Here is a 27,171-nt window from a genome sequence, read left to right as displayed (position 1 = left end):
GGGCTCTGTGCATATCAGGGTCCACCCCAACAAGGAACTTCCAAGATCTGGGCCTTAATGGACACCACTAATAAGGCCCCCCAAAATTCCAGAGCTAGGAGGTTCAAGGGCAAATTAAATATTGAAAGACAAGCCAAGTTTTCTCTAAAGCATTACTTGTGCACCCAAGACTCCCCTGTTGAGTTCCACTGGAGTTTTGGGTACGTGATGATCGCATGCCTCATCACTTCTGATATCAGACAAGGGCTATATAATCCTCCAACAGTAATTTTAAGAAGAAATACCTTGGTTTATTTGAACAGGCCGTTGCAGCTCATGATGGAAATTTGTGGTTTTACGGGTCACTTACTTTCTGCAAAAATACTCCCAAGAAATTTGGGTTGCAAACCACTGAAAGGAAAGTTGTGGCATCTGTTAATGCTCGTTAACTTGTGTTTAGTACCTGCGTCTTGTCTTCAAAGATCCTCTGCATAAAAAAGGTGTGTGTGTGAAAAGCATTACTGACTGTCATATACTGGGTGTGTGGGGGGGGGGGATAGGGAAATTGGTACAATTTTTAAAGGGATAAAGAAATTAACAATATTATTTTCTGTGTTCACATACTAATGCTTTAATTTCAACAGTGCTGCCCTTTGAGGATCTCAGACTACTGTACAGAAGACTTACAAAAAGTCCTGTGAGATTTGGAAATAGTTTCATCCCTATTTTGCATATGGGGAAACTGAGACATGAGCAGGCAAAGTGACTTGCCCAAGGTCACAGAGAGTCAGTCCTGGGATTAGAACCCATGAGCTCCTGACTCCCAGTTCCCTCTGTGAAAAGGTTAAACTAACTTTTTTTTATTATTATTTTTGTAAACTGTTTTGCCTCTTGTTTTAGAAGTGAATAACTGACACTATGCCTGATGCTGTTAGTGCCTCATGTATCTATAGAACTGGGTCAGTGGCTTTTCCTCCCCTTTTGTTAAACATGTGGCTAATAAATTCCACTCTGCGCTCTGAAATGCTGTTCCACTGTCTGTAAAATCAATGCAGAAGTCAGTTTATTTTTTTCCTTTAACGTTCTATTTTGGCACACTTACTCTGAGCTGGTTTCTCCAACAGGATTTCAAAAGTTACATTCAAAGAGGTATCAAGCAAGGCCTGATGGTTCCTTTCTCATTTTACTAATCCAAACAAGTTTGGGAGACTTTTTTTTACTTTGGAAGCCTTGTGCTATCATCAGTGATCAATAAGATAGGAATCTCAACTGTCTTGTTCCAGCTAATTCAGGTCAGTTCTTGCTGCTTATTTTTCTTCTGCTAATATTGCTGGGGTAAGTTGTATAGTCTTTTTAAATACACAGTGTCCACTATCCAGCCACACAACTTGAACAGTGTTTTCCCCTAGGAATAAACACTAAAATGTGCCATTCTGTCCTTGAGACAGATAAGGTATTTTTCTTGTCTTCATCTTCCTTCTTCCTGCCATTTCGACATCCTGTTTGTTTCAGCATGTGTTTCGATTCAAGGATGCCTTTTAGATGAGACTCCATCTAGGCAAGGTCATTGGAAGCTCATGCTGTGTCCTTCCCAGTACGTGTGCTGGTGGCATGGTGTCGTATAACCTCCAATGGATATAGGCTTGGTTCTGTTACAACCAGCACCCTGTGCTGACCTCCTGCTGTTGCATTTTTCGCATACTCCATCAGTCACTTCCTGCAGAGTTCAGGGAAAGATTCCTTTCTGTTGTTTCCATGTTGATGTTTGTCCAGTGAATAAACAAAAAACCCACCAAGCCCTTATCATCCATATATATTCTTCTCTGGAGCTCCTGGCATCCTCCCCATGGGCAAAATTATAAACTAGCACAGAATCTAGTGAGACCACCCAATTGACCCCAAGTCTGGTCTGTGCAATAACTATTTCTTTTTTCATTTTCATCGTGACCACCGCCAACACATCTCTTTCGTGAGAAGGTTACCCAAGAGCAAACACAGAGGAACGGAAGGAACTAAATACCAGCTTCTGTGTATGTGCTTCCTATTAGCAAACAGCAGCGATGGAGCTCCGCTTCATAGAATCATAGAATATCAGGGTTGGAAGGGACCTCAGGAGGTCATCTAGTCCAACCCCCTGCTCAAAGCAGGACCAATTCCCAACTAAATCATCCCAGCCAGGGCTTTGTCAAGCTGGGCCTTAAAAACCTCCAAGGAAGGAGACTCAACCACCTCCCTAGGTGGTTGAGTCTCACCACCCTAATCCAGTGCTTCACCACCCTCCTAGTGAAATAGTGTTTCCTAATATCCAACCTAGACCTCCCCCACTGCAACTTGAGACCATTGCTCCTTGTTCTGTCATCTGCCACCATTGAGAACAGCCGAGTTCCATCCTCTTTGGAACCCCCCTTCAGGTAGTTGAAGGCTGCTATCAAATCCCCCCTCATTCTTCTCTTCTGGAGACTAAACAATCCCAGTTCCCTCAGCCTCTCCTCATAAGTCATGCGCTCAAGACCCCTAATCATTTTTGTTGCCCGCCGCTGGACTCTTTCCAATTTTTCCACATCCTTCTTGTAGTGTGGGGCCCAAAACTGGACACAGTACTCCAGATGAGGCCTCACCAATGTCGAATAAAGGGGAACGATCACGTCCCTCGATCTGCTGGCAATGCCCCTACTTATACAGCCCAAAATGCCGTTAGCCTTCTTGGCAACAAGAGCACACTGTTGACTCATATCCAGCTTCTCGTCCACTGTGACCCCTAGGTCCTTTTCTGCAGAAAAGGACCTAGGGGTCACAGTGGACGAGAAGCTGGATACGAGTCAACAGTGGTCCTAGGTCCTTTTCTGCTTCCACCCCAGAGAAGACCAGCACAATGTAGCTAAGAATGGAATCCAGAATAAAACACTGAATGCCAGTTCTTACGGTCCTCTCAGCTGCAGAATAGCCATTGAGTAAAGCTAGCGATTGTGCTTGCGACCTTTACATCCCTATTCCTGTCATTCATCATGGTCACCTGACCATTCCCTGACTGTAGTCAGTGTGAGATGCACCTTTTTGATGGTGCTTTGATTGACTGCCTCAACACACCTTTTGTTCCTTGGTGCATCTGCAGAGGTCAGAAGGTCATTTCCCCTTGGGAACATACCACCGTGAAATCTCTCCCTTTCCCCCTTGCAGCCCCCCAATTGCTTTAACTAGAACGAAGATTTTTCAGCAAAAAGAGAGAATCCTTTATAATACCAATTAATTGGAAGCGTTGTACTGCAGATTAGCACCCAGCTTCCATGCTTCCCAGAGCAGCTTTCTTCTTTCCTTCTGTTCCCATAACCCTGGTATCCTTTACAATGAGCTTTGAAATATTTCCCCAGATCCACACGCTCTTAGGTGGCAACTGGCATTACCCGGCCTAAGGACTACTGATCTTCCTTCTCATTGCTCTCAAACTCATCTCTTAAGCGATCATTAGCCAACACCTTTTAAATACTTCCAGTTATGCATTTCATTCCATCGCTGCCTCAATACCCTAATTACTCGCCTACCCTCACTACTCACCTCCCTGAACCTATGAGTTGTTTGTTTGTGGGTTTGGTTAGGTTTTGTTTAATTTCACCACTACTCCCCAGTACAAGGGATTTATACCACTGTAAAACAAAACAGGGACCATAGCTCTGTGGCTGGGGCACCGGATTGGGACTCAAGACAATGGTTCTATTTCTTACTCTTTTGCTGTCTGTCTCTGTGATTTTGGGGGCAAGTCACTTCTTTGTGCTTTCATTTCCCCCTCTGTTTAAAAAAAGGGTGGGGAGGGGAAGGTTACAGTGATTACTCACTTTTTAGAATATTTTGAGAGCTGTAAAGGAAAAGTGTTGGGTATATTTTTAATTTTTTGCACATTGGTGTAGTGCAGACTGTGGACACCCTCACCTGTGAAAAGATTAGCTTGTAAAGCCAGCAGCTTTTGGTAGTTGGTTGGTAAGTGTCTTGCTTTTGGGGTATAATCAGCCAATGAGCATTTGTTCTGATGATGCCTCTGATTTGTTATGGGGGCTATCACTAATGTGCTACCAAACCTGTTAATGCTATATCCATAATAATGATAATGGGCTTGAAATTAAAATTTTGGAGCCAGATCTGAACTTCCCCAAAGTTCAGGAGAGTTTGGATCTGGGTTCTGGTTCAGTCCCATTAATAGTTTCTCTCCTCCCCCCCCCCCCCCATCATTAAATAGTCTGGTCTGGGAGGTGGAGGTGGGATTAAATTAGCTCCACCTTCTTACTGCTCTCTGCAGGGACTGTGAAAAAGTTCATGTATGAAGGTTCCTGTAAAGCTCTCATTGGTCTGCTCTGCTGTGGCATTTTAGGTGTTTAAAGGTGGAGAATAGGGAAGCCGTAAATGTGAGAATGAACGTTCATGGCAGTCTGAGGAAGAAAAGTGCTACAGTATATACATATTAACTATTCCTTTCCCCTAACATCTGGTATAGAAGAACACAGTAAAGCCCCAAGATTTTCAGGCAGCTCTCTTAGGCTCTGCTCTGTGTGTATGTTCCTGACCCAGGAGAGACCATGGGCTGCTCCAAATTAAGAATGGATGCAAAAGGCAGCAGTGTGGCACGAGAACCCATTGCAGAGATTGATCTTTAAGATGGGAAAAGAGAATATAGAAAAATGGTCATCGTATCTTAAACTACCAGTACTGGTGTACTGTCCGTTGGCTGGCTGTAAACTCCTCTGAAGAAGAACCTTATCTTCTGTGTGTTTGTACTCTGAGAGGTGCGCTCTGAAGCTGACAAGGCAGTGGACGTCTTGCCTCTGTGACTTCCAGATTGCATTATTGTAATGGACTCCTAGACTTTAAGGTCAGAAGGGATCATTGTGATCATCTAGCCTGACCTCCTGCTCACCCTACGCAAGCCCTGATCCTGCTATGAATCCAGTGGCAAAACCACTCTTTTGACTTCAATAATAATAATGATGTATTTATTACCTAGCTCTTAGCAGGATCCAGCTACCCTTGCAGACCCATTGTAAATTACAGCTGATGCAGAATGTGGTTGCCTGCCCGATTAATGGTGTTAACCACATGGAGAAAATAGTAGCAATTCTCCAAAGAGTGCTATGGCTTCCTGCTTGCTTTGTGGTGCAATTAAATGTGGTTTGTTTGTTTTTTTTTAAACTCCTGGCTATTGAAGCTTTGACACTGGCAGTTGTGTGTACAGGTTATAAATAAAATTATATGTGATACTATTATAAAGCCCTATAGGGGTTGGGTCCTGGGAGCCCATATATCATTTCTCTCCCCAGCACCATGGCAGCTGAGAGCACTCTTGCTAGCAGTCTCTGGAGCTGGGTTGTAATAACGTTCTTCAGCTGCCCCTGCCTGCCTGCTCTGTTTAACCTTTAAACATTGGATGAGTTAATTGTAGGCTTCACAGCAGAAATTGGTCTTGAGAAGGGATTTGAAAGAGAGAGGGCAGGTTAGCAGCTATATGGAGCCGTTAACAGAACATGTTCTGTGCATATGGGGTGTTGTGGGAAAAGCAGATGAGCAGGTGGTTATGGCTGACAATTGTTTGGAGCAGAAAGGGTAGAGAGCAATGTGAAAAGAGACTAGTGGATAAACATGGAGGGGCAGAGCTGTGAAAGGCCTTGAAGATAAAGACAAAAGGCTTGGACTAGATTTGGTGGAAGAGGAGAATGAATTCAAAGAGGAGGGTGTAATACATATAGTCATACCCACATGTGGTCACAAGATAGGTGTCTCCTGCCTTGAAAATATACTCTCGATTTGACTTTGGTGATCATGCAGCAGCAGCCCATGATCCTACACATATACTATGTTTTATTTTCTGTGGGGGGGGGGGAGGGGGGAACTGAGCTCTGGGCCTTGTTTTCACCAGAAAGACTCAGGGCAAGGTATCTTGCAATATGGGCCAACAACAGCACGAGTTGGAGGGCTTTAATTAATCCTTTCTTCCTGGCCCACACCAGTAGCTTCTTCCATCATAAAACCCAGTCAGGCAAACAAATTGTGTCTTTAATGTTGCTCACAAAAAGGTGGGTCTTTTTGTTTTGCTTTTAATGTTCTTGCTTGTGGCTATGTTTATATAAAATAAATTTTGTCCTCAGTTTAGAAACTACCATGCTTCTTTCACACTTGCTCAGTCTCCAGAATAATCAGTTAAACACAGGTGTAGGCTTGAACAGTAGTTGCAACAATGTATGATTGTCTGTTTTCAGGAATTTCTAATAAACAGGAACACAGTAGCTAAATGGACTTGGCTCAGACCATGTGTATACATAAAGTAACAACATGATCCTTTCACATCACATCCCCTTCCTACTGAATTGTTATCCTAACTTACTATGTCATCTTTGTAAAATTTAGCTTGTACATTCTCTGGGGCAATGGACCATGTCGTCTATGTTTTTTCTGAAGCCCTTAGTATTCTTTTGGTCTCTATAAAAGAATTTAACTCTTGAGCTACTGGAGTAATATGCAATATAGAGCAAACCAAAACTTACCACTCCTTTCTCTTGCCGTCCTGGAGTTCTTAGGTTCTTACCAGTGTGGGACTGGAACTATTTTTTTTTTCTCCTTTCAACTCCCCTGTCTCCCACAGCCCACTTTTCTTTGTCCAGTGTGATGTGGGCCCCATTGGCAAGTGTTTTTGTTGTTGTTACCATATACTGCCACAAGCCCATGTTGTTGCCATCTACTGCTGCACATGTGATAGGCAAAAATAATGAATAGAAAGGCTGTTACAAAAAAGCAGAACAGAAACCAGAATTCCTGTAAACAGTCTGTTAGAAATATCTCAACACATGTCAGGGCCTATGGTTTAAAACTGAGAGGCTCAGAATTTAAAAAGTTTGGAATAAAATATGATATCTGGATTGAAACAACATTAAAGACAAGATGTTCTATCTAACTCTATGATCGATAGTAACATTTTGTACTTATGCTAAGGTTGCGGTATTGCCAACCCCAAATGTTAAAAAATTATATATTTAAAAAAATATTTTTGGGGATTCTTGCTCAGTCACACACTTCCAGGAGTCTGGGACTTCAAGAAAAACATCAAATATCGTGAGATTCATGGTAAAATCACAAGAGCTGATAAGTGAGAGTGGGATAATGCACTAACATTTATAACATAATATTATTCTCTTTCTACTCTGATCGACTATTGTAACATAAATAGAAACAAACCATAAAGAGGAGGAGAAAGAGGTACGTCATTTGGGAGCTAAGCAAGGAAACAGGAATCAGGAAATCTGGGTTATTTTGTTGGCTATTTATTATTTAACAGCCAATGCATCAAACATCTATTTTGAACTGGTAAAAGCGGGAGATTTTCAAATGCACACATGGCAGTTAGACGTCTAACTCCCTTTAATTTTCAGTCAGAGTTAGTAGCCTAAATGCCATGTGTGCATTTGAAAATCTCTCCCTAGATCCACTCACTCTCTGTGACAACTCAGACAAGTCATAGACTCTTTGTGCCTCATTTTCCCTATCTGTAAAATGGGGACAATGACAACCTCCCAGGGGTGTGCTGAGGCTTGATTCATTCAATTTATACTTAGAGATCCTCGAACAGAAGGCATGGACTAAATGCAAGGAGCTGTTATGAAACAGTAGCTACAGTACGTGTCTATCACAAAGCTCTCAAATGTATCTCATTCTGATGGATGGCACTCATTTTAGTTACCTACTTTCCATGCAGAGTTAGTGTCCCCTCACTTTTAATTTTGAAAATTAATTGCATTAGGAAAAATAAATCATGTAATTGAGATTATAGAAAGCCATTTTTAGTAGAGGAATGAATCCCATATCAGCTTGTTTGCTCTGTGAGTAATTTTGTGTGTGTGTGAGAGAGAGAGAGATTCTGGATGTTTGTGTTACATTGTGTCTCACATTTGGGCCTTGGAAGGCTCAGAGGTACTCTCCAGTCATTGCCCTCAATTTCTAACACAAACTTGCAAACGTACATGGTACAAAACCTCCTCCTTCCATCGTCATGATGACGACGATGGAAAAAATTGTTTTACTTTCAAAATAATTTCTCCGATTCCCTTCTGTTGTTTGCCACGCTTTGTTGCATTTTACTTTAAATTAGGCTGCAAGCTAACTAAAAGGTAGGGGATAACTTGACAAAGCCCTGGTTGGGATGATTGAGTTGGGGATTGGTCCAGCTTTGAGCAGGGGATTGGACTAGATGACCTCCTGAGTTCCCTTCCAACCCTGCTATTCTATGATAATCCTCACTCTGTGTTGGCAGGAGCACCTGGCAGGCCAGGGCCCCACTCCCGCTGGAGGCTGCAACAGTAACAAATCTAGGCTGGTCGAGTTTGACAAGGCCACTGTGGCAATCAGTATTGTGGGAGTCTGGGGGACTCTTTTTGCCATGGGAAACGCCTGGCCAGGTCGGAGTCTGCCTGGCTAGTGATGCTCTTCGGGGTGGTAGGTCCTGTAGGAATTCGAGGGCCAGATCTGTCCTGGGGCACAGGGGCGAGAGGTGTCATTGGGTTTGCCCAGCCCCTTGACTTCGTGCTGCAGGAGCTAGGCCCCCAGCCACCCTTCCCCAGCTGCCAGCTGGGGGCTTTGCCGGGGAGGCCTTGCCGCCTGGGGCCGGGCACTTTGCAGACGGCCCCTGACGCCCTTGCTGCGAGCTGGGCACTTTGCAGCTGCTCCCTCCCCGGCCCTCTCCCTGGGAGGAGGCGGAGCCGCGCGCTGGGGCCCGGCCCCCCGCTCCCCCTCCCCGGGCAGGGACGGCGGCTGCAGCCGCGCCGCTACCCGGGCTGCGAGCGAGCGAGCTAGGGAAGTCTCGGGGACCGGGTTCATGCCGGGCGGGGAGAGCAGGAGCCCGGCCAGGAATGGGCACGGAGCCGGCCGAGTCAGGTCAGTGGAGAGGGGGAGCCCCCCCCCAATGCCCTGGGGGAAAGGGGCCCCCTATTGCCCGGGGGGCGCAGCCAGACCCCTGCGGGAGGGGGGAGCGCCCCATTAAGCGAGCCGCCAGATGCCAGCCGCAATAAATGACCCGGGCTCCACTCTGCAGCACCCCAGCCCTGCCCCTGGCTGTGCTCCCCACCCCCGGCTCCTTGGGGCGGAGGTGGGCCCTGCCGGTGTTCCTGGTGCTTGGCCCTTCTCTCCATCCTTGTGGGTAAAGCCGCCGGGCCCGCCGCCACTCTCACTGCTTCCTCCTTTAGTCATAATCTAGAGCACTGGGCCGCCCTCCGCTCCTGTGGACTGGACCCATCCTCTGAGGCAAAGCTCTCATGGGCACCAATGTACTCCTGCTCTTTGGCTGCTTGATGCCAGAGATTCTTTTTCTTTGGCCCGAAATGAATATTTCTTGTTCATTGTGTGCGGACTCCCGCTGCTTGAGATTTGCCTGGGCCACTACATGATATTACTCCATCAAGAAGTCAGTAACACTGCCTAGAGAACATGCAAGCCTACTAAGTGTTCATTGTTAAGATGCCTTTGCTGTACACAGCTCGAAAAATGAACAAGACGACATGGGATTAAAGTCAGACTCTGATTTAAAATACGCTTCCCTCCATCTCCTAGGAGTAGCCATTTAATATTTTTGCCTTGTGTGATTTTTATATCCCAGCATGTTCATTATGATTTATCACATCCAATATATCAACACAGTGCTCTGTTTCTAGGATATGACCTATTCTCCACTAAGATCCTCCTACTTCCTTTGAGTGCGTTATAGTCTCAGTAGCGTGAATTCAATCATTTTTGTGTTCTGATATTAATATGTGATATTAAGAAATAAGGTGAGTTTGTTTCCAAAGCATCATAAGAGATTGTGAGATGTTTTTGTTGCAAGAGGCAAAACAAGCTTGAAGCAGTGTGTCCTTTTGTGTGTGACAACTTTGACTGTAACGGTTGTTTCAGACTGGTCTTGTTTGTATTGAATGGTTGGTTAGTGGTTTTTACTATAATACTTGTTGAAACAATTGGAAGTATTTGCCCCTAAAAGAGACATCCTATTTAGGTAAGTTAAACTGTTTTAACACCCAAGAACAATATTTGCTAGACAACCTATGTTACAATTTGCTTATCATACTCTTCAGAAACAAAACAGAAAAAAGGAAAAATGCTTTTTATAATAAGCGTTTTGGAGAGCAGACCATGATAAGATTATATTTTTGTAGGGGTGTGGTGGGGAAGGAAGGCAGGCATCATTGAAGAGGAAGGGCTAGTAGGACCAGACATGTTTCACTTCCCAATGTTGAGTTTTTGGATCCATTTCTTATATGTCATCTGACTTCTTTCTGCTCCCTCTTCTAGACCATTTACATCTCTTTTCTGTTCATAAATGTGCGCAATCTAGAGAGGAAGTCCACTACGTCCTTTCATACCCATTCCCTCCTTAATCCCGCCCATTCAGGATTGATCCCTGTTATGCACTTACTAATGTTTTATCCAATCTAATTTTAAATTCCCAAATTAAAACTAAAGTGTGTTTCAATGGCGTCCAGTCATCACCCTCCCAAAATTTCATAGATTTTTAAATCCAGAAAGGGTACATTGTAATGATCTAGTCCCTCCGTAGAATTTAACTCAGTAATTCATGCATGAAGCACAATAACTTGTGGTTAGACTAGAGAGTGTCTTTCAGAAAGATATCCTGTCTTGATTTAAAGACTTCAAGTGATGGAGAATCCACCACATTGCTTGGTAAGTTGTTCCAATGGTTCCTCCTCGATAACAATTTGGGCCTTATTTCCCGTTTGAATTTGTCACGCTTCAACTTCCAGCCATAGGATCTTGATGTGACTTTGTCTGTTAGATTAAAGAGGTTTCTAGCAGCAGAAACCTTCTTAACAAAAATTCCACAGCTTCGGAAGAAATCCCAAACATTAAGAAGTCTGGAAGTAAACACGTAACAGATGCAGACAATTCCCCATTGCTATAAAATTCTCATTATTCCCCCCCACTTGATTTACATAACCCACCCAGCCTTAATCTTGCCGTGTAATTAGTTTGCAATCTTTTGGAGGGCAGTGTCGTCTTATGTGTTTTGTATAGTCCCTAGTATAACAGGGCCTCAATCTTGGTTAGGGCTTTAGGTGCTCATGCAGTTCCACTGGTGTAAGCCATTTCTTTGACTTTCCCAAATTTGTTTAGGTTACTCGGCTATTAAGAAATCCTGGTTTTCTAGTCCAGGGGGATATTTCCAGTATAGGAAATAAAACTCTCTTCTAAACTCCCCCCCCCCCCCCCCCATTCTATCCTGGCATAAGATATAGCATAAGACATTTCAGGGAGTTTAGTATCTTTTGGGGAATGTTACTGGAGGTGTTTAAAAATTGGGCATATAAATGAGCAGCTAGCTTCAACCTTAGCTTCTCAAGCAATGGGGCTTCTACCACTTGCTTTGGGAGGCTATTCTACAAGCCAATAGATGTGACCTTGGCATCAGGCAGTTTTTCCTGATATTCAGCCTAATTATTCTCCGCTTTTTGTCATTATTCCTTGTTATAGCTTTTTGTTCACATGCTAAATCCCTTTCTTTCCGTTTTTTTCATCCTTCATGTATTTGTAGATTGCTTCCTCCCTTAGTTATTGCTTAGCGTATTTACCCCTTTTAACCTTTCCACATCTCAGTCCCTCCACACTTCCTAATCACTCTTGTAGCTTTACATGTTGCCATGACACTTCAGCTGTTTTACAGATCTTCCTTTAGTACACCTCTACCCCGATATAACATGACCCGATATAACACGAATTCGGATATAACACGGTAAAGCAGTGCTCCGGGGGGCGGGGCTGCGCACTCCGGCGGATCAAAGCAAGTTCGATATAACGCGGTTTCACCTATAACGCGGTACGATTTTTTTGGCTCCCGAGGACAGCGTTATATCGGAGTAGAGGTGTATTGTCAAACCTCAATTTAATCTCTCCATCTTTGTGCGATTATAAGGCCTCATTGTCCATTAGGTTCCAATGCTTTGTAGCTTGCCAGGTGCTGAACTCCCAATATTGCTGTGGCATATGGAGGATCCAGTATAAATATGTGCTGTATGCCCTAAAGCCTTGTTATTTTTGGTGCCACCAGGAGATCCTCTTATTCTCCAGGCAAGACTGTTTCTTTAGCAAGTTTTAAAAGAGTCTGGTGAGCTGTCTTGCGAAGTAACTCCCTTCTCTCCATGTGTCAGTATATAATGCCTGCATCTGTAACTTTCACTCTATGCATCTGAAGAAGTGAGGTTTTTACCCACAAAAGCTTATGCCCAAATAAATCTTAGTCTTTAAGGTGCCACCAGACTCCTTGTTGTTTTGGTGAGCTGTAGTTTGGTGCTTGGGACATGTTTTCCTCTAATACCTGGATTGCTTTGTTGCTTTCAGAGCCCTAAGAATTTCCTTTCACATTCCCCTCCCCCCCCGCCAATTTTGCAGCCCTTTCTATCCTCAGAGAACACCATTTTGCAGTGACTTTCCTGTTGGCCAAGGAGGGCTGAATGAGGCTCACTCCTAAATCTCCCACTGCGCTGAGATTCCTGTTATACACCACTAGGTGAAAGGCACTTGTCCTGTTAAGACATTAGCCTGTTCTTCCTTGTTCCTGAAGCTTTAGAATTCATCACCCAGCAGATTGTCTCCAGCTATCAGGAGTCACCCACTTATTTTTGTGGCTGGCCAAACGTAGCCAGCCTTCCCTCATTGGATACTAGGGGTGTGCTGCCAAAACCCAGTTGTTAATGGCACCAGACGCTGCCTATTGTGTTCTTAGCTGTGGAGTTTGAATTATGTGGTTTGATGGGGTATGAGGAAGAAGGTCTTTTAAAAACTGTGATATGTGTACGTCTCTTGTGTGTGTGTTTAGGGAGGGAGGGAGCCAAAAACAGAGGAATTTGGTTCCTGCATGGTATAGTTAGAAATATGTGGAGGCTTCTTTCTTTTCCACCAGTGAGATGTATTGGGTTTCTGGCTTTATCAATGACCCATACAGGGATTGAAACATTTATTTCAGAAACGTCTTCTCTCTAATTAGGTGCTTTAATTCATCACCAGCTCCACCAAACTCCAAATTGACCTCAGTTGAGCAGGAATAATAATACCTTCCACTTCTGTCGTGCCTTTCATCAAAGGATCCCAAAGCGCTTTACAAATATTTAAGACTTGCAGCATCCCTGTAAGGTAGATTGTGGTATTTCTGTTTAACTTCTGGGGAAACTGATAAGCAGAGGAGTTAGATAATTTGCCCATGGTCGCACACGGAGTCAGTGTCAGAGCTGGGAATAGAATCTAGGAGTCCTGATTGCCCAAGCCCCTGTTTTAACTGCTGGACTATACTGTTTTCCCCTAGACATGCTTCCTCAAGTAACACTGAGAACTCGATCGCTTCACTATGAATGCATCTATTAGGTTGTGACACCCGAAATCTTTCTACCCAGACAAGGCTCTTTGGTCCCTCTAGACCAGCGTTTCTCAAATGCAGCCACCATGGCCGCATGCGGCCACCAGGGGCTTTTCTTGCGGTCACAACCTCCTGGGCAGTGATTGGGGGTGAGGGTAAAGCAACGGTTCCTCCCCTTGGGCTGCAAGGAGGGGTTGGGCCCTGCTCCCTTTGGAGCCACAAGCGCCAGAGGAGCAGACAGCTGGTGTGAGTTCCCCACCTTCCCGTGGGCGGTGGGGCTCAGGCTTCCGGCTTTAGGCCTGGGGTGGTGGGGTGGCAGGTGGCAGGCTCCGGCCACGGGCTCCAGTCGTGGGGCTTTGGGCTCTGGGTTTTGGCTGTGCAGTGGCGGGCTCCGTTTCCCCGGCCCCTGGGCTCATCACCCCTAACCCCTGCTGCCGCCCCCAGCCTCTCACCCATCAACCCCATCACCCTTGTCCCCCCTGTCTCCCTCCCCACCTCCCCTTCCAAGGCTTAATTTTTCCCCCGGCTTGCCAGGGCTGAGTAAGTCTGCTGTGGAAAGTGGTATGTGTATGTTTGTAAATATCACTCATCACTGCCTCAGAGCTAGATAATAAGGCTGCTGCTGTGAAAAGTGATATTAAAAAAATATACAAATATCACTTTTCACAGGAGCAGACTTACTAGCTAGCAAGTCTTAAAAAAACCAAAACCACAACTAAAAAAGCAAAAAAACCCAACAACAACAAAAAAGGCAAGAACATGCAAAACACCTTATTTGTGTTTCTATTCTGTTTAGGTCCAGTAAAGAATAGAGACAACTGTACATGATTATTATTGAGTATGCAAATAAAAACCCTACATAAATAACTGATTTGGACATGTATGTGTGCATATTTATTTGTTTTTCCTAAATTAATTATTTTAGGGAAAATTGTAATAGTGGCCACCAGCAAGATTTGGTGGCCACACTCTGACAGATAATTTTCGTCACTATTCTTCTGCTGTTCTCTTTAACTTCTCCCGGCTTTTCCCTCTGCCCCCTCTCTCAAACCCATTGATTGTGTGTCACTTCCAGGATGATGCATGATGTTTGGCTTTAGACTTCCTTTTCTAAATGATTTGTACCTGATCTCCACGTCCCCCCTCCTCCGCTTCCCACCTGCACGTGCTTGTGGTTAGATTCAGGGATCTGGTATTTCACCCATGCTTGTCTATTAGTGTAAGTGAGGGTGGAGCAGTTTTGATATTCTTCTTCCTATTTATTCTGGAGCAGGAAGCCCTAGTAGAACAGCCTGTTATGCATAAGGACTTCTTTTCTATCTCCCCTTGCTGACAGCCCCTTCCCCATTAGCCATATACACAAACAAGGTTAGCTCCAGTCCAGATTACATTAGCAGAGCTCTGCTTCCCATTACTTTCCCCTGTGAGCCTCTAATGGTTGTGTGTGTTTGTGTGAGCAGTGTGAAGTCTCTGGAGACAAGAGTTCCTGCATGAGAGAAAGCAGGATTAAACCAAAGGGAAGAAGTGAATGCTTTGGGCCTGACCTTGTGGTCATTGCATAGATAAAATTCCCCTTGACTTCAGCAAAGGGTTTGATCTGCTGGGCTGAGACATCAGTCATAGCAATATTAAATCCACTTCATGTGGTGTCTGAGATTCCATGGTCACTACACTGATGTTCCTCATTGATATTTTGACACTAGGAGATACCGAGCAAGCAATGGATAGCATCAGCTCTTCTTCTATCAAGGAAGGGAACATTGTCTAGTGTTCAGAACAAAGTACTGGTGGGTCTGGACTCCTGGTTTAGTTCTTGTTCTGCCATCTTGGACAAATTGAATTGGACTCCTCTGCCTCAGTTTAATAGTTTGTGTTTGATAACCCACCTATGAAGTAGGTGAGTAAAGGGGATTAATTGTCAAGTGCTTAGATCTTTAAATCAAAGGCACTATAGAAACATTATAGCGGATAGGATTATATATAAACAGCAAAAGGATGACAAATGCTATTAGCGAAGGAATGCAGTGAATTAACCAGCAGAATATAAATGATTGATGTATTAAATTATAGGCTGGTTTAGACAGACAGGAGAAGATGTGGAAATCCTTTCCTTGATTTTATTTTAGGTAAAAGTAAGGTTCAGAATATGGCTGGCCAAATAGACTGAAATCGAGTAGAAAATGTAAATGAGGATTTGAGGAAATTAACATTGATTTAATCTTCTTATTATTAATTATTTATTAATTTGTATTACCATAGTACCTAGTCATGGACCAGCACCCCATTGGGCATTGTATGAACACAACAAAAAGTCCCTACCCCAAGCAGTGTACAATTGAAGTGCAAGATGAGACAACAGATGGATACAGATAGATGGGGGTGCATAAGTGAACAGTGAGACAGTATTCATCATCATGATAGGCAATAGTCTTTACACACCAACAGTCAGTGTTGCTGTTGTCGATGTTTTTCTGTAGGTATCAGGGCAAAGGAGAGGGTTGAAGGATTTGAAGGTGGATAATTATGTAGCATTGCAGGTCTGTACTGAGAGCACCTCCCAGGCATATGGGGCAGCTGGGGAGAAACCACAAAGGTGCTTGTTTGAAAATGTAACAAGTGGGCAGTGGCGCCTGGCATCATGGGTGGATTGGAGGGGAGCATCGACAGCTTGATAGCAAAAGAGAGATGTTAGGTAGGTGGGGATTGACTGTGAAGGACCTTAAAAGGGAAGACAAGCAGCTTATATTTGATGCAATGGAGGATGGGGAGCCAGTGGAGGGATTCAAAGAGAGTGATATGGTCCAAGTGGTGGCCTAAGAAAAGGATCTTTGTGGCAGTATTCTGAATGGATATGAGTAGGGCAAGATAGCATTTGTCAGGGCCAGAGAGAAGTTGCAGTAATAAAAACGTTAGATGATGAGAGCTTGGTGGAGAGTTTTACCTGTGTGGATAAGAAACTAACTTTGGTAAAATAATCTTGTGTGTTTAGTTTCTAGGCCAGATGTGGCCACACCATACTGGAGAGGGAACCAAAGACCTTAAGAGGGAGTAAAATAGGATGGATGGTAACAGAAGTTAGAGCAGCCCTGTGGCAGCTCTAATTTATGTTGAGGGTCAAACAAGCTCCTGGTTGTCCCAGGGATTGGGAGTGCACAAACATGGCTTTAGGCACAGCTGAGCTGGACCGTAGGGTCTGGGCCTTTCATAAATAACTTAGTAGAGGTATAAGCGAAACTTGATGAGCATAAATGTTCTTACTGTTCCCAAAAGAGAATGCCCTTTGTAGCCCAGGAGCAAGTCTTTGGTGTTAACACTCCCACAATGATGTGGGCTGAGTTCCTCAGGGGCTTCAAAAGGGGGAAGTGAAGCAGCAACTTCTGCAATAGGCCACTGGCTTGTATCTGCCCAAGGCTGACAGCAGGGCCCTCCTTAGGCATATGCGGATGCGTGGGGCACCTCTGGGTCATAGTGTCCACGCTTCTGCCTCTTCCTATCCCTGTTCTGACCCTTCCTGCAGGCTCCCACAGCTAGCTACTGCAGTCTGGTGACTCTTACTCCGGAGGGGATCTAGTAACTTAAAAGTGAAAAAGCCTCCAGCCTGCCAGCCCTATTAGCACAACATTGAAACTGTTAAAGAGCCATTTAACAGGCATTTGCCAACCACCAGATATATACTCTCAGTTTCTGAATTTACTGACAAAAACAGTTGTGCATCACTGTAATTTACTCAGAACATGTTAGTCTACAGGACCTTAGTTTAAAAATATTTCATTAGTGTGTTGCTGAAGATGATAAAATCACATCTCTAAAAAATCCTTGAAGAGAGCCCTTAAAGGGACAACACCCCTTTCCTGCCAGATAGCAGGACAAACGAGTTTCCCTTTCTTTACTTCTGACTATTTGATGAACTAGTTTTAAGAGAACCCTCTAGCAAAATCAGTACCTTAGTAAGATATAAAATCCTTTGTTATGCCTAAAATCTTTGGAAACATATTTTTTAAAGTTGGTGAAATTTCATAAACATGTCTATTGTTATGGAGATCACACAAAGTAAATTAGAGTTTCCTTTTTCTAAAAGCAATGAACATTGTTATGAATATACTAAACCTCTGTGACTGATTAATTTAAAATAATGTCTTTGTTTCAGTGAGTTAAATATATAATAATCTGGAATGATTACTTTATGAAGGCTTAAGAGTACATTTAAAATATAAAATCAGCTTAGAAATACTGATTAAGAAAATGTAAAACAGAGAAGAGGTGCATCATGTATTCCATAATATTTAATGTTGTATTCAGCAGGACAGCTGACTTGCTCTAACTACAAAGTTTTTGCAAATAAATCTCTGACAAATTTCAGGGTATATCAGAAAACCTGTGACTGACATTTTTTTATTCCCAAATTTAGTGCTTTTAATTAGGTACCTTTTGCATGTCCAGTCTTCACCTTCTGGCATGCAGTGGAAAACATGCTCCATTTTCTTTAGAAAAAAATTGCAGAAGAGTGTTTTTTTTCCCCAAATGTCATTTGCTTCATTTGGGTTCAGGGATTTGACTGGAAGGGGGTGATCAGGGAGGGAAGAGAGGAGGGAGACAGTGGGGAGAGGGCGGGGCCTGGGCAGAGTGGGGGCGGGGCCTGAGGCAGAGTATGGGTGGGGCCACAGGTGGGCTGGGGAGGCTTCACCCACCGCCCATGACAGCAGGTAAGAGCGGGTTGGCTCCCGCACACCCAGCGCGCGCTGCCGTCTCCTTAGCCAGGGGCCATGTTCACAGAGCCAAATGCATCGGCGCTGCGCATTCTGCGTGAGGGAGAGGGTACGGGGGTGTCTGCGGGGAACTGTGACTCTCCGCCGCCGTGAGGCGGGCCGGGCGGCTCAGTATCCTTTGCTGCCTCGTTTTCTCCCCCCCCCCCGGTCTGCAAGCCCGGGCTGCCGTTGGGCATAGGGGCACCAGTTTAATTATACTGTGTAGGGCCCCATAAATCCTAAGGATGGCCCTGGCTGACAGCAACCAGTAAGTCGCCATCTGATGGCTGTTCAGTAGTGGCCTATGTGAAATGAGTTGGTGGTGTCAGTACTCTTGGTAGCAGAACCCACCTTGCTGGCAAGATTCAATAAAGAGGCCTAGAATTGAAGGGTTTCTTGCACTGAGATGCAGCCCTGGGTAGATGCACTTGCTGGGATGACGCAAGGGAAGCTTGCATTGCCACAGGGAGATGAATTCAGTCCCCAGGGAAGCTGTTCTGGCACCTTTCACCAGCGTGAAATTCACTTTAAATAAATAAATACATTTGCCAGGTTAATTGGTCATAAATGACTTAAAACTTTAACGGGCAAATGTAGCCACAAAGGCCATCATCTTGCAGTGAGCTCGTTGTGGGCGAGTCCATGGTGATTTCTGTCTGTGCAGAATTTATTGCAAGAATGGAGCCAAAATAGGAACTTTGGTCTATTTTCATCAGAGTTGGGGGTGGGGGAAGGGTGTGTGTGTCTGGGTAATAAATTCCTTTGGTCTTCTTCCCCACCCCCGTCACTGCCTAACATGAAAGTCACTTCTTGCTGTCCCCTACATGCATCACCTGTGAGCTCTGCAACAGGCACTTCTTACAAACTTGAAAGGTATTTTTGCAATCGTGGGATTAGCAATGTTGCTGTCAATTTGTAGGCGTCGGAGCATTCGCATCTGCCTGGTGCAGCATTGTGGAGGCTTGTGTAATGCTGTGCCGTTTGTGATCTCTCTCTTTTTTTTTTTTTTTCCCTCACCCCCGGAGTGGTTGCATATTGTAAACACACTGAAGCTGTGGTTGATAAGCTTTGTAGGAGGAGATGGGTTTTTTGTTTTTCAACTGGCTGGCTTGCTTAATAGTGACTGGATAACTTTAAGTGTCTCTTTATGTAATGTACTGCATAAAGAAGGGCTTTGTATGTGATGACACCGTCCTCGGGGCATGTTCTGAACTCATAGTACTCATGGCCCCATACTTATGTCATACCAATGTGTATAGCATGGCAATGAATAATGTAGTTTTGCAAATGCTACCCCAATATACCAGTTCAGGGACTACCCTGCAGTGCAGGTATTTTCCACATTGTCTTACCAATGTACTTCAACCCTGCCCTGGCATGCTCTTGTGGTGCAAATGCACTAAGAAGAAGGGGGCATTCTTATCTCATGGTAACTAACATGAGGTAGAAGCCTAGTGAAGGCAAGGCAGTTTGCAGTTTTCATGTGGGTTAGCAGGGTGAGATGAAGGCTATGGGGGAGCTTAAGGGTTAACCTCCATTTCCAACTTGTGTTTTAAACTATGATTGCCTTGTCTTCCCTAGGATTTCATATTGTGGTAGCTAACTGGAAGTAAGAGCCCCTTAGTGAAGACAAGGCCCCTAGGAGTTACAAAGTGGAACAGCGGGCCACGAGGCTGCCGTAAGGGAGCCAGTTAGGGCCAGTAGTGATAGCTTTGGTGACGTGTCCCCTAGGAACTAGGCTGAGCCCACACCACTCATTTTACAAAGGAACTTATGCAACGACTGTTCGTTGTTACCATCTCTTGGTCGCTGCTGGGCTAGCTTTGAACCGTCGACTGGAGCCATGGGGAGAAAGCTCAGCATCTCATTACCAACCTAGTCTCCCACAGTTGGGTTACGTTTCTCATATAATTATTCCACAAGTGTGGCCGTTCCCATGGTCAGCGCACTGTGATGAAAGCTCTGGGAGCCGTCAATGCGTGGTGGCAATGGGCTTTTCTTAATCGCCTTGTAAAGTGGGTTGTCTTTCGCAGGCCTGATCTCCTAGGAGAGGTTAGGGAACTGAGGCGGCGTCATGCCTCTTCTTCCATGCCCGCTGGGAGGCCCAAGCTTTGTCATCTCTGTCACGTAGGAACTTGTCTGTCTTAAAGACTGCTGGGGTGACTGGCACCTCTGCACAGAGGATGGGGTCATGGCCCAAACCTTCCTCAGAAATGCAGGTCACTTTCAAGAATCCAGCAACAAGCTGGTAGTCTCCTACCCTGCATGGGTTCTCCCACACATCCTCCTGCTAGCCTCAGTTGTGGTCCGCATCAGACAGGCTTGTGCCTTACAGAAGGGTAAGGGGTAAAGATGGGGCAGCTCTGCCCCTCAGTCTGCAGGGCGTAAGAGAATACATTCTGAGCAAAATACGTTTCCCTTCATTCTATTGCTACGCACCCAGTCGTGCCGGCAGCACCCATAAAGGGGCAGCTCCTCTAGTGCTGCAGATTGTACAGAGCCCCCTTCCAAGAGGCAGCTACTGCAGGACTTGAAAAGCCCAGTCAGCCAAAGCAGAGCCCTGGAGTAAGGTGACCCTACATCCTGTTTTTGCCAGGACAGTCCCTTCTTTAAGCCCTGTCCTGGCCGTCCCGACTTTTTTTGGCAAAAGTGGGCATTTGTCAAGCGAGTAGCGACACCAGCCCCAGCCTTGCAGGGGGGACAGTCCGGGCTCCAGTGAGCAGCTCGGGCCAGCCCCGCGCAGGGAGGGAGGGCGGTCTCGGGCTAGCCCCACGTGGTGTCCTGTTTTCCCTTTGGGAAATATAGTCACCTTACCTCAAAGGACATTTCACTGATGCTCTTATTAGGCAAACATGTGGAGCTACGGGGGGGTGGGGGGTAAAATGCTGCCCCGGGGTAAGAGACTTTTGTGCACAGATGGGCGAGGAAAGAGGTTCTTTCCCACGGTGAATGAGGAAGCATTGGAGGGTGAGGCCCTTCCTTAGGGCTGGGTTCTAATGGGAGATGCTTGTGGTATATTTTTGTTACGGTGCTGTGTGTCTGTGGCCTATACACATACTATTATTTCTGTAAGGTTTGGGGAGCTCTGTGCAGGGAGGAGGTGCAGCCTTTTGTGCCTGTTTCTCTCTCTCTCTCTCTCGGCTTTTCTGCAGCACTCGTCCATCACAGCATCTTTCTGCTGCTTGAGCAAATGGGTGTGGTGACAAAACTGTGTGTATCCCAGAGAGGGCTATGGTCAGGGCCCTGCATGACAAAGAATTAAAATACACACCCAGGGAGGAAGGGTGTTTAAGTGGTTAGGGCGTGAGCCTGGGGCCTGAGACAGGAGTTCAGTTCCCTGCTCTGCCACCGACTCTGTCTGACCTTGAGGGAGTTATTTAATCTTTTATATGCCTCTACTCGCTGTCTGTGACATGGGGATAATAGAAATGTCCACCCTTGCCGGGTGCTGTGAGGATAAATGTGTTAATGATCGTGAGGCACAAAGATAAAATTATGGGAGCCAAGTAAATGCCATAGATAGCCTCATCCTGCAGCCCTCATCAGTGTGGCAGGTTTGGCTCTCAGGTGTTGCTCAGCGGGTGAGACTGATGACGTAGGGCTGGGCGTAGGAGATGAGGAAAGCAAAAGAAGCTTTCCCAGTGGGCTGGTCTTGCTAATGTTTTTACATGGTCCGTGAAGTGCCCTGGGATCCCTCAGGATGAAAGATCAGACACTGCGCCGGTCGTGTAGCCCTCCTGGAATAGGGAGAAGCGACAAGCTGGCAGGGAGGACGCTGCACAAGGGGGTGGAGCGGTGGATTCTGGCTCAAGGGCACCCGTCCCAGCTCCTGGCTTTTACCAAAATGCCATGGTCAATGTGTTCAGGGTGCTGGGAGGATGGGGTTCAGAACCCGGCCAAATGTCATCCAACAATAATAAATCAACCCCTTAACATTTTAAATGAATACAGGTTGAGGGGGCGAGTGGCTACCGGGTCGGGAAGAGGCAAAAGTAGGGAGGAAGAATGACCAAGGCAGGGACATCGGTCACGTTTAAAATAGCACCTGGGAGTGGGCTTTTATTTAAAAGTTTGGGGAAGAGAGAGACCAGAACCTCAAGGGTGAGTGAACTGTGAACACCACAGCTAAAGCTGGGGTCCCTTCTGGCATAATTCTGGTTCTTGTATCACTGTAGTACCTGAGCACCTGCCAAGAAGTTAACACCTGTCCCTAGTGGTTTTCAAAGATTTGCAGGCCTTGATCCTTCAGGTCTCCAGCTCAGAGCCCTACCACTTATGTTACAGGAGGAGCATAAGATGGGATCTCTGGTGCCAGCCAAAATCAGCAACTTCAATCCTCCACCCCCACCCTACCCTGCTTTATAGGCAGCCTGTGTAAAGAGTCATATAATATGGGTAGCTCAAAGCGGTGACCCAAAGTATTGCTGCTCCACTCTGAGTAAGCTGCATGCCACAGGGAAGTGCTGTTGTTGTGCTTCGTGTCCACAGGTGAGCATGGCACAAGCCAGGGCCCAGCCTGAGGATCACCCTGCAGTGGCATGCTGGGGGAGGACGCGAGTGATGCATGAATTCTTTCTCCTAACTCACCATCTCCGGGTGCTATGGTGGCGTTACAGTCCAGGCAGAGTTACTCAAGGCCTGGGCTGAGGAATCCCTGCATCGCTCATTGCATGGTCCTCGGGAGGACAAAGGACTGAGTTAGCCCTGCTGTGCTGCTAGGGAGTCTGGGTACAGTATTTCACACCTGCTCTCTGGATCACTGAGCCACACCTCCAGGATGCCACGTGGGATGTAAAATACAGTTTAGCTGTGCTGGGGAGTCACTGCCCGCCGCCGCCCTCCCGGAGAGTACTGGAACCGTGTTGGTTAAATGAGGAAGTGGAGGTTGCGGGTGGGAGTCCTGGAAATTTGCTCCTCTCACTGGTAGTGAGTGGATAGGAGAGCGGGATCATTTCTGTTGTTGTGCCTGACTTGAACTCACAAACCCTGCTCCTTCCCTCCCTCTTTAAGACACATGGGTTGCTTGTGGTCTCTGCATCCGGTCCCAGTGATACAGCATGTGCTTTAAGGAAGCGGGACAGATAAAACATGGCTCGTGTTTCTGGGAATCCTTACCTCACTGCTGATGGGGAAGTGTTGCACTCCCAGGCACTGGCAGATAAGATTCTGGGCTTCTCTTGTCATGTTTATGCATAAGATTGGCTTACAAGCAGCTCCCTAGGTGCTTTGGGGATCCTGCCTGGACTCAGCAGCCTGCAGCCCAGTTTTTCCCTCTCAGATTAAAGGGGGAGAGAACTCGCTGCCCCAAACACGACCCCTTTCTGGCAGCTGCAGATCCTGTATTTTGAGTTGTAAACAGCATATTCAACATAAGTTTCATGGAGGGAGAATAAATGAAACCCCATAGTGTTGCTCCTAGCATGAGCAAGTCTGGGTTTAGGTGCTAGGGAAAGGGGTCAGATTGACAGAAACCAAAGCCTTGATTATCCACAGCGCGAGAAGCTATGGGGTGAGCTTTCCTAATGCTGCACAGTTGTTGTGCCTCACCCCGACGCAAAGGGAGTCCAGCCCTGTGGCTCATTCAGGCCTTAGTTTCTCGGCTGAGACGGCCAGTACGAGCCCGTGTGACCCTCTGGGTAGGTACTTGGATAGCTAGCCTGAGCCATTGCCTTTGCTGTTGTGGCCACACTGCCATTTTTAGCATGTTAGCTTGAACAGTGCTGGGAAGCATGCTGCCAGCTGCTGTGTAGACGTATCCTAAAGGGCTAACTGGAGCCACCCCAGATGTGATGTAGGCTCATCAGGAACTGTACCCAACACCTCCAAACTCACTGCACAGATCAGCAGATGGGAACAACACTTTTCTGACTGTAATCAACAGAGTAAATTAATCCGAGCTACGTTCTCTTGTGGATGTTTCCTGCTGGATAAATGGGTGGGAACTGATGAATTCTCCTGATCAGCATTACATATCCCCAAAGAAGAAACCAAGTGAGGTAGGGTTGTCAGTTTTGGTTGGATGTTTTCCTGGAGGTTTCATCCCATGACATAATCTTTAATTAAAGATTAATCTTTAATTCTGGGAGACTCCAGGACAATCGTGGAGGGTTGGCAACCCTAAAGTGAGGGGATTGGAATAGTCTGTGGCTTCTGGTTAATGACTAATGCCCTCTGCTGTCCTTGGAGTGTTTGGTGACAGACTCTCCTGCTATTCATAGGCCTGGTCTACACTACGACTTTAATTCGGATTTAGCTGCTTTAATTCGAATTAACGCTTGACCCGTCCACACAACAAAGCCATTTAATTCGAATTAAAGAGCCCTTTATTTCTATTTCTGTACTCCTCCTCGACGAGAGGCGTAGCGTCAAAATCGGTATTGTTAATCCGAATTAAGGTTAGTGTGGCCGCAATTCGATGTTATTGGCAATTCAATGTTATTGGCTACCCACAATGCAACGCTCTGGAAATCGATGCTACTACGGTAGCTTGGACGCACACCACCGAATGAATGGTGCCTAGTGTGGCCGAATACATTCGAATTTATAAAATCGGTTTCCTAAATTCGAATTATATAAATTCGAATTAATCCTGTAGTGTAGACATACCCATAGTGTGGGGAGCAAATTACACATTTCTGCAAGGCAGGAGGGATAAAGCCAGAATCAGCCCCCACCCTCCAATCCTGGCCATCCCACTCTGTGCATTTATTCCCCCCTATTCTTTTTAAAACAAAATTAATTTTTAATCTTAAAAATTTTTATAATCTGGACCCGCACCAGCTCTTCCTTGTACACCTGGAACTCGTCTCTGGAAGATAGAAATGGGGGTTGAGACAGTAAGGTCCAGGGAATAAGATGTCAGGCTGGGAGTTGGGACTCCTGGGGTCTGTTCACTGAAACACATGCAAAATAAAAACAAAAACAAAAAAGTTTGACTGACAAAAGAGAATGTTCACTAGAAATGACGTTTCTGAAGAAAAAAAAAAATTCAGGTGGTTGGGGGGGGGTTGTGTATATATATACAAAACTATTCACAGAATTTGATCCCAAGTTGCAAACAGTTTCGGTGCCCAGAAAAATTCATTTTTTGGCATATTTACCATTCATTTAAAAAAATTTCGCCCAGCTGTAACACTAAGTATTTCATGTTCTTAAATGACTAAGTAGAAGCTGCTTTGAACTATAACCATGGCAGCATCTGGGTGCACCCGAACAAGGATGTCTTTTTTTAAGGCACTGGATTTGGACTCTGGAGATCGGATTGAATTCCCAGTTTCCCCATCCATTAAATGGGGATAATAATCTGGTCTTGTCAGAGCAGAGACCGGGTCCCACTGTGTCTGTGCAGTGCTTAGCCTTGGTCTTGTTGGGGCTTTTAGGAATTACTGCAATACAAATAATTGTCCTTTCTCTCCCTTTGTTGCAGATTGTAGCTAAGAAGTGAGCAGGATGCCCCCGGGCATCTATTGCCCTGTTGAATTCTGGTCCAAGGAGGAAAACCAAACCATCCAGGTGGACTTCCTGCTGCCCACAGGCATATACCTGAACCTCTCTGTATCCTGCAATGCCAGCTTGGGCACCATCAAACAGGTACCAGCCTTTACCGCAAGCCTCACCCCTGTGGCTAAAGAGTCACCTTTGGGATAGATTTTACAAGCGCGCCGGGCGTTTTTCTTAAGCGAGTTCAGTGCTTGGGAAAGCTGTCTCGTGGTGATTAGGAACTTTAGTTAAAAAGAAAAGTTTTTGGTGTTTCCTTTGAGGAATAAAATGCTGAACAGAAGAGTAGAGGAAATGAAATTCCCTTTTCAATTCACTAGGCAGAAATCAGAGTGGAAAAGGTTCTCATTGCAATAGCAGCCTGGCTTAGATGACTCACACAGCACAAGAGACAGACATACGGTGCCAGATCATTAGAAGTTCTTTCTGTGCCTGCAGTTTTCAGGCCAGAAAACTGTGGGCACAATAGATGTGCTTTAGTTGTTAAGTCACCAGCTATGTGGTCACAATCAGGTAATTAGTTAACTGTCTAACTGGCATCCACTGGGGTGGAAGGATGGTCTAGTGGGGAAGGCACTGGACTGGACTGGGGTACAGGAGACCTGGCTTCAATTCCTGGCTCCATCATAGATGTGTGACTTGTGCCTCAGCTCCCCATCTGTATAATGGGGGTAATGCCTCCCTACCGGGCAGGGGTATTGCAAGGCTAAAAATCCACGAATAAGCTCAGATACTGTGGCTCAGATACTGTAGATACCTAGAGAGATTTATTGCAGCTCATTGCAAGCACAAAAAAGGGAAGCCAGGTTATCATCTGGCTGAAAATTGGGTCCTCGCAGTTGATTCTGTGAGATCACACAGTCATCGAGAAATAATCAGGTCAGTAATAGTTACAGCTACTCATGTCGTCTATGCTTCGAGACCAGGGAATGTAGTGAAAAGGGTTCGCACTGCCTCCCATTGTAGTGCATTGCGCCTCTCCCCATGGGCGCACGCGGGCGTGTGCAGTTGTGAATTTCCTAGGGATGGCATTTCTCAGGTGTCCTACAAATGACTGTTGCTCTTCTCCAGGGGCTTTCATTAAGGCCCTGCAAGATCCCAATCAATAGCTGCCCCTGCTGTTGTTTGTGACCATGTGTAATGGCCTTGGGGGATTGTGGGGATGGAGTGGGTAGAGAGTGGGGCAGTCGGGAGGGGATGTGATGGTTCAGCCGGCACATCGGTGGTTCCATCCTGCTGTTGGTTTGTCCCAGGTGGTCTGGCGTCACGCACAGTATGAGCCATTGTATCACATGCTCAATGACCCCGAAGCGTACGTCTTCACGTGTATCAACCAGACGGCCGAGCAGCAGGAGCTGGAGGATGAGCAGCGGCGCCTCTGCGACATCCAGCCCTTCCTGCCTGTCCTTCGGCTGGTGGCTCGTGAAGGTGACCGCGTCAAGAAGCTGATTAACTCCCAGATCAGCCTGCTCATTGGGAAAGGTGAGACCCCACCTTAGTGCCAGCAGGAGCTGCTTTAATCAGGATAGGGCACGCGTGTTGGCAGCAGGGGGAGCTCAGTTACTC

At 45.8% G+C, this 27,171-nt stretch overlaps 1 protein-coding gene across 1 annotated transcript in view; it reads left to right on the top strand.

Annotated features, from left to right (window-relative positions):
• The window catches only part of PIK3CD (phosphatidylinositol-4,5-bisphosphate 3-kinase catalytic subunit delta), a 69,416-nt gene that overhangs the window by 9,272 nt on the left and 32,973 nt on the right, over window positions 1–27,171 (top strand). Inside the window, exons 2-3 of the mRNA XM_065421195.1 lie at window positions 25,535–25,698; window positions 26,859–27,087. Coding sequence (XP_065277267.1) covers window positions 25,558–25,698; window positions 26,859–27,087 — 370 coding nt within the window. The 5' untranslated portion in view covers window positions 25,535–25,557. The remainder of the gene's footprint in view (window positions 1–25,534; window positions 25,699–26,858; window positions 27,088–27,171) is intronic.

Source organism: Emys orbicularis, chromosome 22 (assembly GCF_028017835.1).
Source record: "Emys orbicularis isolate rEmyOrb1 chromosome 22, rEmyOrb1.hap1, whole genome shotgun sequence".
NCBI lineage: Eukaryota > Metazoa > Chordata > Testudines > Emydidae > Emys > Emys orbicularis.
Note: the sequence above shows the minus strand (reverse complement) of the source record. Positions and strands in the feature narration are given on the sequence as shown.